At 39.9% G+C, this 11247-nt stretch overlaps 1 protein-coding gene across 4 annotated transcripts in view; it reads left to right on the top strand.

The window, feature by feature from the left end:
* The first annotated feature begins 10580 nt into the window (after nt 1–10580).
* LOC128858548 (GPI inositol-deacylase) overlaps nt 10581–11247 on the top strand; it is an 85594-nt gene continuing 84927 nt past the window's right edge. For 2 of the 4 annotated variants that reach the window (XM_054094927.1, XM_054094928.1), the window contains exon 1: nt 10581–10931. In XM_054094927.1, the coding sequence (XP_053950902.1) occupies nt 10797–10931 (135 nt within the window). In that variant the 5' untranslated portion in view covers nt 10581–10796. The remainder of the gene's footprint in view (nt 10932–11247) is intronic. The other 2 variants (XM_054094926.1, XM_054094925.1) reach the window with 2 other exon arrangements.

Raw genomic sequence — 11247 nt, 5'->3', positions numbered from 1 at the left:
GTTTGCGACAGTCGATCAGACATGACAGGTAACATTAGTTTAGTCCATCTGCAGCCTCTCTCAGCCTGCCAAGCTCGCTTGTGGGTGGTAGTTACCCATTTGCTAACCGTGGCTGTGATGGCCGCAGAAGGGAGTGGCAAAACAGGCTCTGGGCCAAAGAAGTTGGCTTCAGAGGCCATCTTAGCTAAGGAGTCAGAGATCTCTATACCCGCGATACCCACGTGTCCCGGGACCCATGTTAGCATCAGGCTATTATGTCTACCGACATAGTTCAGCTTCGATTTACAGAACTTGACTACCCCTGATATGGTTGGGGGGCTGTCTAAGGCCATAAGCGCAGCTTGGCTGTCGCTGCAGACACATATAGATCTGCCTCTCCATCGCTTTTCCACAACAAAGTTCATCGCTTCTTGAACTGCATACACCTCCGCTTGAAACACAGATGCATGCATTCCAAGAGCAAAGTGCAGTCCCGCTGGATTTCATCTAGACCCCAGAGCCGGAGCCATGCTCGGTCCTGGAGCCATCCGTGAAAATGCGCAAACAGTGTGTGCCGGGCTCATTTTCTGAGTCTTCCCACAACTGAGCCTGTGGTAGCACTACACTGTATCTCTTTTCAAGTACGACTCTTAATGGCATGGAGTCAAGGGGCATGGAGAGAATCGTTGGATCGACGTCCATGCCTTCCGGGTTTTCCAATTCCGGACAGGGGCCGTACCAGTTCCCATTGTGTTTCAGCCTGCAGATGGCCTTCAAGGCCTCTCCTTGGATGAAAGCATCAAATGGTGGTAAGCCAGTCAGAGCATATAATGCCGGGCCTGAAGTAGTCGGAAAAGCTCCGGTGCGACAGATGACCACAGTGCGTTGTAGTCTCGATAAGGCCCTCCTGACTCCCACTAGAGAGAGCCGTGTAGATCCATAGAACCTTGCTAGGAGAGAAACTCCACGTTGTCCCAAAGACACCTTTGCACTGCCAAAAAGCTGTCAGTGCTTTGGATGTCTTTGTTTCAACGTGTGATTTCTACAGGAGCTTACTATCGAAGATTACTCCAAGATATTTAATTTCCTTGGATAGGTGGATTGTAACTTCTTTTAGCTTAGGCAGAACGAGTCCATCAAGCTTCCTCCTTCTGGTGAAGAGGACTATACCAGTCTTGGCGGGATTTGCCGATAGCCCATTCGCACAGCACCAAGTGCCAATCCGATCTAGAGTTTTCTGCACTTTCCTGCAGATGTTCATAAGCGGAGGGCCTGTTACCAAGCAAGCAACATCGTCCCCATATGCTTGTGCGTAGACTCCAGAATCGTTTAAGGTGGAGAGCAGAGGATGGATTACCGCCTACTAGCAGAGCTACACATACTGTCAAAAGTGGCATTATCAAACTCCTCCTCTATGTCTAAAAAGATGCCCATAGCGTAGTCCCTCCTGTCGATGGCCAGCTCTACCCTGGCAACAAGGTTTTGCAGTGCCGACTCGCAGGATTTTCCACTTTGATAGGCATGCTGAAATGGAGACAGAGGGTGAGCTTTCAGCGACTTCTGGCGTATGCGCAATTGCATCAGTCGTTCGAGCCTTTTCAGCATGAAAGAGGTCATGCTGATGGGTCTAAAGCTTTTGTGGCTGATGTAGTCATCTCTTTCAACCTTAGGGATGAAAGCGACACTCACCATCCTCCAAGAGCGTGGTATGTAGGCTAGTGCCAGGCATGCCGAGAAGATTTTCTTCAGGGCTGCTGTCACGGACTCTGCACCTTCCTTCAGCATGGCAGGATATATGCCATCTGGTCCGGGCGACTTGCAGTCGCCAAAAGATTTGATAGCAAATCGAATGGCGGCCTTATTCACCACAGATCTGGCAACGAACCAGTCATGCTGAGAAGGTGTAACAGCTCTGACAACTGCCTCTATCAATAAGGGCTGTTGCCGGCTGACGCTTATCTGATTACCAGGAAAGTGAGATTCCATCAGCAAGCTGAGTGTCTCACTTTGCCGCTCCATGAAGGAGCCATCAGATTTCCTAAGTGACCCCAGCTTTGCAGTTGGATCCTTTTCAGGATCCTAACCAATTTCGCCGTGTCACTCAGAGACTCAATACCGCTGCAGAATTCCCTATATGAGGCTCTTTTCGATTCCCGAATAAGCCTCTTGTAATTCTTCTAAACATCACGGTATCGCTCCCAGTTCTCAGCAAGGTTAGTCTTAAGATCCCGGTTAAATGACAGTTACGCTTTCCACATTAAAACGCCAAGAAATTTTGTTTTCTTGTATAGGGTGGGCCATGTAAAATTTGCTTTTTGAATCGGCTATAAAAAAAAACTAATCAATATTTTTTCAAACTTTTTCTTTATTTTGTGGATTGAACATTGTCATTTATGAATGAAAAATAATATCGTTCAAATGACTGCCACGGCAGGCTTTACAGTAGGCTCTTCGATCAACCCAATTTTTAAGCACATTTTCGATTGTTTGGGCTCCAATTTCATGAATGGCAACTTCGATTTCGTGTTTTAAAGCATCAATCGTCTCTGGATGGTTCGCATAGCATTTTTCCTTAACAGTTCCCCACAAAAAATAGTCCAACGTGCTCAAATCACGATCGTTTCTGCAACGAACCGAAATCTGTTTTACATCAACTAGCTCTAATTACATTTCTCTCACCTACTTCTAATACTCTCTCTGCTGCTGTTCTCCACAAATGTTAACGTTTGTTTGAGGTTTTAGGTGGGCCATAACGCTCTGCTAATTTTGCATGTCGTCTGGTCTCTTCATCTACAATCAGCGATTCGGGGGTATTTTAGGGAAATTATATTCTTGACTAATATTTGAATCCTGATGTTGTATTTTCTCCCCACAGCTGTCAACCAAACTACCGATCCATACGATAAAATTGGTCGTACCACCGCCTCATTCAACCATAATGTATACTTCGGTTGAAGACCCCCTCTTCTTCCCAACATACGTGTACAGTAGGCCGGGTCGATTTGTGGGGAGGCAAAAAAAAAACGCCCATTGCTTTGTGAAAATCATATTCTAGGGATCAAAATAAGAAACTTTGCCGAAGGAACCATACCTCTAAAACGAATTCTGATGTCCCCCAATTTGGGTCGAACTTTTAGAGTCTTTTGTGGGGAGGCAAAAAAATCGCCCATTGCTCTGTGAAAATCATATTCTAGGGATCAAAATAAGAAACTTTGCCGAAGGAACCATACCTCTAAAACGAATTCTGATGTCCCCCCATTTGGGTCGAACTTTTTAGTTTCTTTTCTATAACTCACTTAAATTAATTTTTTCATTTACATATGTTCTGACTAAATAAATTTCTTAAGAGAAAAAATAGATATTATTATAAATAAATAATAAATATTATTATAAATAAATCAAAATAAAGAAAAAACATAGCCATTTAGCTGATTTTAGCTACCCAAAAGTTCGACCCAAATTGGGGGACATCAGAATTCGTTTTAGAGGTATGGTTCCTTCGGCAAAATTTCTTATTTTGATCCCTAGAATACGATTTTCACAGAGCAATGAGCGATTTTTTTGCCTCGCTCAGCTGAGTTCGTTATCCTCGCGGTTGTCTTCCTGAAAGAGTGACTGTTAAGTTCACTTATGCATTCGATTGAATTACGAGTATTTCCGTTTATTTTTATACATACATGCGTAGAGCTTACAGCCTTAGTAAATCTGTTTTACTTATAAACACTTTAAGATTTATCAGCTTTTGTTATTTGTGGTAACTTCCTGAGAAAATAACTAGGCATTGATTCAAAAAATAGATGTATATAAAGGGAAATATTTTGAATAAAAAAAATTTGAAAACTTCTAATTTTGGAGCAGGAAAGTTTGATTACATCAATTGCTGAGAATATTATTGGCTTTAGATTTTTGCCGCATCAGAAATTGGTCCTTCGAGCCAGATATCATTCAATTTACAATCGCAACAATCAATAAACAAAGGCTAACAAATCGCAAATAACGGGGCGATAGCTCGCAACAATTTAGCTTGTATCTTCTGCAGTTTACTAAACCCCGTCTGTGCGATGTAGTCACCTATCGTCTTCCTCTAACTCATCTAACGGTAGACCCAGAAAACGTGCTCTGTCTCACTATCTGCCATCGCTATGAGGTCTAATTCATGTTTTTGTTTTGGTATCTCGTTCTTTGTTGCCAGTCCCTTGATGAAACTTCCGGATTATACACAAAATCTTTCTATCAGAATGGAGCCAATCTCTCCATATGCTACCTGACATGATGGTGTAATTCTTCCATGTCATCCTGTAGTGTTTCCCAATGAACACTTTTGTCTATTGCAGTAGCGGCCTCTGTTCGAATAAATCGCCCGGAAACATTACAACAATGGTCCTAACAGGCGATTGACCATCAGTTTCACGTACAGCTGTGTGATAGGCCAACAGGAACATTAGGAAGTGTTTGCCCCAATTTTGTTGGCATTTCCCAACTACCTTTCGCAAGTGCTCATCCAGAGCGCAGTTGAATCTTTCGAATTCCATCTGATTGGGAGTGCATGCGTGTTGTACGTTTTCTTAGGTCTCAACAAGCAACACATTTCCTTGAATACCGTGTATTCGAATTTCCTTCCTTGGTCTGAATGCAACTCAAAGGTGCTCCAAACCGAGTCACCCAATTATGCACAAAAACCTCAGCAATGGTTTTGGCCTCTTGGTTTGGTAGAGCGTACACTTCTGTCCACTTACTGAAGTAGTCCATAACAACGAGCACATATTTATTTCCGAAATCACTCATTGTAAACGGGTCCGGAACATCCATGGACACTCGCTTAAATGGTGAACCTGTGTGGTATTGCTGTAATCTTCTCCTTTGAACTTTTTACTGTCATACACTGGGCACAATTTCGAATCAATTCGGTTACTGATCTCTGCAATTTACCCAGACAACCGTTGCTTAATCTTCTACAGCGATTTACTGGCACCCAGACGACCTCCACTTCTCCTATTTTGAAATTCTTCTAACACAGATGCAATTCTGGATTTAGAAACTATAATCAGATGACAGAAAAGATTTCGATCTTCACTTTCCCATACGCGTTGCAGGACTCCATTAATTATTTTAAAACTATTCCCCTCAACCCAAAATGCCTTAGCCACATAACTTTCTATCGTCATTTCAGTTTTGGATGGCCTATTTCCAATGGCTTTTGCTTTAATGATCTTTCAGTTATGAATGCCAGACACTTCATCTTCTCATCGAAGTCTGTTTCTTTCGCATATGCGAAATGTGCGAACCGCTCAATCTCTGTCGGGTATTCCTGAAAACTCTCATTTGTCATCTGGTAGCGATTCGTCAGTTCCATCTCGAGAATTTGTTGCCTGTAGTCACTCCTGTAACGTCTCTCTATTGGTGCCACTAGGCTCTCGTAGTTACCCCGATCGGCTTTTGAAACTATTTGTAGTACTCCGGCAGAAGAAGACTTGAACGATATTTCCGATGCCTGCTATGATATTTGTGAAGACATCTGCGACAATGCAGCCATAATCACTCTCATGTTTAAACTTGGTGAAGGTCATATAAGTTCTGTCTTCTCTTCCATTTTTGTCGATGACTCTTCAGCTTCTGCCTGGAACACATCTTCATCTACATCGACGCTCTCTGTCTCCATAGCCTCGCGCGGCCGTACCTGCTCTGCTTTTTTTGCAGAACTTAGCAAGCCGCGCTGCTCCCACTTTTTCTTAAGATGCTGAATCTTAAGTTTATTCAACAACCCCACTTCTGGCGGACCCCACTTTTCCCAAGCAGCGTTCGGATTTTTGTCATCGTTGATTTCTTCCGTTTGAAAACCAACACATAACTCAGAACTTTCTCCCACAAAAGACGAAAACAATTAAAGCAACTGTCAAAAACTGATTAAAGATTGGAAATACGAATAAGAAGCCCAAAACGAGACGGGAGGCAAATTCTCTTCCCTCTCCCGCGACTGTCCTTCTCCGCCGAACAAAATGTTTTTATAGATAATAAGATGCGAAACTCTTTCATTTTGAGAGAGAGCGCGCCTATGAGCTCGTTTCAAAACTTGGCAGCGTTCACTCATTATGGAATTTTGAATACCTGATGGGCGAAATGGTGGGCTGCCAGAGAAAACGCGCCAAAAGTAACTGACGTAAACAGTTCGTGTTTGCTTAATGGAGAAATTACGAAATTGAAATGTTTATAATTATGTGTCTTAAAATTAATTTAATTGAAACGTAATAATTTAATTTTAAGGGAGTTTGTAGAATTTTCCAAAGCTTTTTATATTCTTTTTGGCTTCTACTTTTATATCGTCTTGTGTACATATCTGAACACATTTTACATACATGTAATTTTATTGAAAATTGTGTGTTGGTTTATGTCTGTAAATTTGTATATATGTAAGTATTTTATGGTTAAAAAGCGTAGGTAAGGGAATTGAATTTGAGTTTGAAATATTTTGCAAACGTACTTAATAAAAACATAAATGTTATCTATTTTAGATTTATTCTTATATTAAAAAATGCATTTTCATATTCATTACTTTATTTTTATTATATAACTTTTGTATTTCAATATTGAATTATTTCATTTAAATATTTTTGATTTTTTAGCTTGTTTACGTATTTTATTCTGATTGTGCTTATTTTTATTATATGGAGGTGTATACGGGCTGCGGTGATATAAGGCTACTGAACAACTGCGCACTATATACTAACCTCAATGGCGGAGTGGAAACTAAAAATTCCCAATTTTTGTTTAAAAAATACCCATTCAATGTTTCTCCGGTGTGGCGTTACTGACGAATGTTACAAAAAAATGCACATTTTTTAGCGCACTCACCAGAAAAAGAGTTTGGGATCTAGTCAGCTATGATGTTTTCCTTCCAAATATTTCCCTGTGGTAATTGGCCCCAACATTTTATTTTACATGTACACGTTCACCTTAAGGCTGAATCATTTGATTACTTATCGTTTATTCGCTTACAAGTTCAACTTACAACTAAATACCCTATGTGCATGCACCTCTGCTTTTATACATGTGCATAATAACTATTGTAATTTCTAAATCTGCCAGTTCGTATATAGCAGCGTTTTCATCAGTTTAAATCTCACAAATCACAAAACTACCAAGCCATTCACTGAATTTTCACAAACACGCAATTTTTCCTACTTTTGTTTGGGACGTATTTTGAATAAAAATAGTGAAACCTGAAATAATTTAAATTGTTACACGTTTTATTTTAAAACAGCATCAAAGCGCGTCTTTTGAAATACCCTTCACATCTCCAGCGCCGTTGTCTGCACCAGTCCTTCGCTTCCTTTCATCAGTTTGTCTCGGTTGGCTGCGTGATATACTAAAAATGCGTCCGCTCTTACCACAGTTGTAGTAACACTTAATCGCAGAACTGGTGAGGCATGACATTTCAGAAGAGGACTCTCCTTATGTTTTCCGCCAACGAGGTAAGTTTTCAACTTGAACCCGGTGAACATTGTATACAAGAAACCAAGGAATGCACGAAGCAAAAAGTTGGAAACTTTGTGGAAAGCCCAAGCAAAACAAAAAAAAGGAAGTATGGGCGAAAGTGAGAGCAAAGCTAAGAACACAGAATGAATCAAGGCGAATTTATTATAGGTGACAGCAACCACATATACGTAAACCCCTACATGTATTTGTTGTTGCGTTTGGTCGAAGCATCAGGTCAACGTACAATCGCAAATGTAAACATACGAATGTAAACATACCAATACATACAAACAAAGCATATCATTTTGACGTAAGCCATACCTACGGCGAAAAATTCAGCTGGGTGAATGCTGTCACCTATAATAAATCCACCTTGGAATGAATCATGCACACAAAGGTTTGTTTATTTTCCGTATTGACGACACTAAACGCTCAAATTCGCCAAGGGTGAAGTAAATATATAAAAGTTTGAAATGCCACGATTTCTCATGGTTCCTGAAAAATATATGTAACAGTGGTTGGCTGAGCTGGCGATGTATGCTTATATTTCTGAATACAATATTATTCTTACAATTAATTTCTGAATACAATCAAAACTTAATTAACTATCAACCTTTTATGTTACATCTTTACCACGACATGTTGCTGCCGTAGCCAAATGGGTTGGTGAGTGATTACCATTCGGAATTCACAGAGCGAACGTTGGTTCGAATCTCGGTGAAACTAAAATTAATAAAAACATTTTTCTAATAGCGGTCGCCCCTCGGCAGGCAAAGGCAAACCTCCGAGTGTATTTCTGCCATGAAAAAGCTCCTCATAAAAATAGTGCCGTTCGGAGTCGGCTTGAAACTGTAGGTTGTGGAACAACATCAAGACGCACACCACAAATAGGAGGAGGAGCTCGGCCAAACACCCAAAAAGGGTGTACGTGCCAATTATATATATATACTTATATATGTTGCTGACTGGTTAAGGGACCTAAAAAAGTGTTTACCAACCGTGGCATTCAAGAAATCGAAATTACGTTGCTAAGTTATAACAATAAAGAAGTGGTTTGAGGATGCACACACGAAATAAACGCATGACAGGCGCTGACTGATCTTCACTGCAGTAAAATGGTTAATCTATATCCAAATAGTTATTAGTTTAAATTAAGTTTATAAATACATATGTGTATGTATTTGCCAACTAATCCACTCTTAATTTGTAAATTAGCATGTGTTCTCTTCATAGCCACGTATCTATTTAGTGTATATATAAGATGGAAATACTATCTAAATGGAAGCCGAGGTAAGTATTCCCTTACTTACTTGCATTTACATGCACATCACCATAACGCAGACCCTCAAATATTGATGATGATGATTCGCATGTATAATTTGTGACTGCAGGATGTTAATAAAATTCAAAATGTATTTTTATACCTATGTTTCCGCAAATTTCGTTGTATCTCCTCTTCATTTATATTTAATAACAAAATTGAACACTTTCTCATTATGAAAGCTGTAACTTCTCGCTCATGAGCAAATAATAATCCTAGTTGTTCATTTATTGGCGCGATAACCGCTTACGCGATTTTGGCCGAGCTTAACAAATCGCGAGAGTCATTTCTTTCTCGTGCTAACCGGCGCCAATTGGAGGCACCAAGTGAAGCCAAGTTCTTCTCCACCTGATCTTTCCAACGCAGAGGAGGCCCTCCTCTTCCTCTGCTACCACCAACTGATACCGCATCGAATACTTTCAAAGCCGTAGCGTTTGTATCCATTCGGACGACATGACCCAGCCAACGTAGCCGCTGGATCTTTATTCGCTCCGCTATGTCTATGTCGTCGTAAAACTCATACAGCCAACGTGCAAAAGTCCAAAAATCTTCCGCAGAATCTTTATCTCAAACACTCCAAGCGTCGCTTCATCGGATGTAGGACACGCATGATGAGAGCCTAGTAGAGTGTTAGTTTTGTTCGCCGAGAGAGTATTTTACTGCTCAGTTGCCTACTTAGTCTAAAATAGCACTTGTTGTCAAGAGAGATTCTACGTTGGATTTCAAGGCTGAAATTGTTATCGGTCTTAATGCTGGTTCCTAAATAAACGGAATCTTTTACAAACTCGAAATTGCAACTGTCTATAGTGACGAGGGTGCCGATACGCGATTGCGCGGACTGTTTGTTTGAAGACAGGAGGTACTTCGTTTTGTCCTTGTTCACCACCAGATCCATTCGCGTTTCCTCTTTATCCAGTTTCGAGAAGGCAGAACTAACAGCGCGGTTGTTAAAGTCGATGATGTCAATATCATCAGCATACGGCAACAATTGTACGCTCTTATAATATACGCTGTGCTCTTATTCCTTACTATAAAATCGATTATCGAATTTCGAATGCGTATTACTGGCATAATTTTTTTCAACCTCAGTAAACACTCTACTAGGCTCTCATCATGCCTGTCCTACATCCGATGAAGCGACGCTTGGAGTGTTTCAGAGAAAGATTCTGCGGAAGATTTGTGGGCCTTTGGACGTTGGCAACGGCGAATATCGCAGGCGATGGAATGTTGAACTGTATGAGATTTATGACGATATAGGCATAGCGCAGCGAATAAAGATCCAAGATGCCGCCTTCGCCTTGTGTTGCCCACAGACCCATGAACATATCTTAAAAAAAGAAAATCACCCTATCTGTACAACCTGCAACACAGACCAAACATTGGACCACATCCTCAACAAATGTCCAAATCACGCCAACGCAAGAAAAGAAATACTATAAGCGACATCCTCGCCATTCCCAGTCACTCAAACATCGAAAAAATAAGGAAATTCATTAAAACTATCGAAATGACAATATAACAAATAATCCAGACACCCACAGACGACACAGAGCTGATGGCCTCTGCAGGCAATGCTCAAACATAATTTTAGTACTGGTATTCATACCAGCCACTAAATAATAATAATAACATTATGTTACAAAAATTTTGTTAGAATTACGGTTAAAGACCTGTTTGCTTTGCCGGCATCCATTTAATTTAATTTTTATTTTGATGTTTCTCCTTACATTCGTAATAATAATTATCGATAACACAGAATACACAGGGTTGTATGTCAATAAGCATCGTTATTATTTGGGATTAGATTTTGGGAGAGAAGTTTTGTATGGAAATCGCGCTTTTTAATTACGGATTTTGAGTTAAGCGCGAAAAAGTAGATCATCTACTTATACGGGAACGTATTATAACTTTTTGTTTTTGTACAACTGCTATCACATTTAATAGATTAGCCTTGGTTATGATTCTAGTTTTAAGTTTAGGACATCTCTAATTGGGCCTTTAGTTTTTAATTTTCTGAACAGACATGTTGAAGAATTTTTTCGTAATTGTTATTATATTGTCGGCTGTGAGCTTTTTTTATGGAGTTTATAATATCAATGTTGAAGTTGAACAAAATGCCTGTCAAATGACTTATATGTTTGAAAAGCCTCAATTTTCGGTAGGTTTGTATTTCGTGTAGCATTGTGTACAATTTTATATGTGTGTGTGTTTAAGTGTTTAAGTGTTGAAATTTTGGCATTGTCAATAACGAAGTGTCCGCTCTTGATTGGGAGTCACTCGTTACGGGAATTAATACGACATATGAAAGCATATACAAACATACATAAATATAACATGAGAATATGCTTTGACACTTTTTAATAAGAATGTAACCAAGAAGTTCTATAAGATTTAATGACATACGGAATAATCGAAAAAGCTAAAGAACTTGAAAAATATGGTTTTTATGTGCTGTTCTAAGAAGCTAAACACTT

Source organism: Anastrepha ludens, chromosome 3 (assembly GCF_028408465.1).
Source record: "Anastrepha ludens isolate Willacy chromosome 3, idAnaLude1.1, whole genome shotgun sequence".
In the NCBI taxonomy this organism is placed as follows: domain Eukaryota; kingdom Metazoa; phylum Arthropoda; class Insecta; order Diptera; family Tephritidae; genus Anastrepha; species Anastrepha ludens.
Note: the sequence above shows the minus strand (reverse complement) of the source record. Positions and strands in the feature narration are given on the sequence as shown.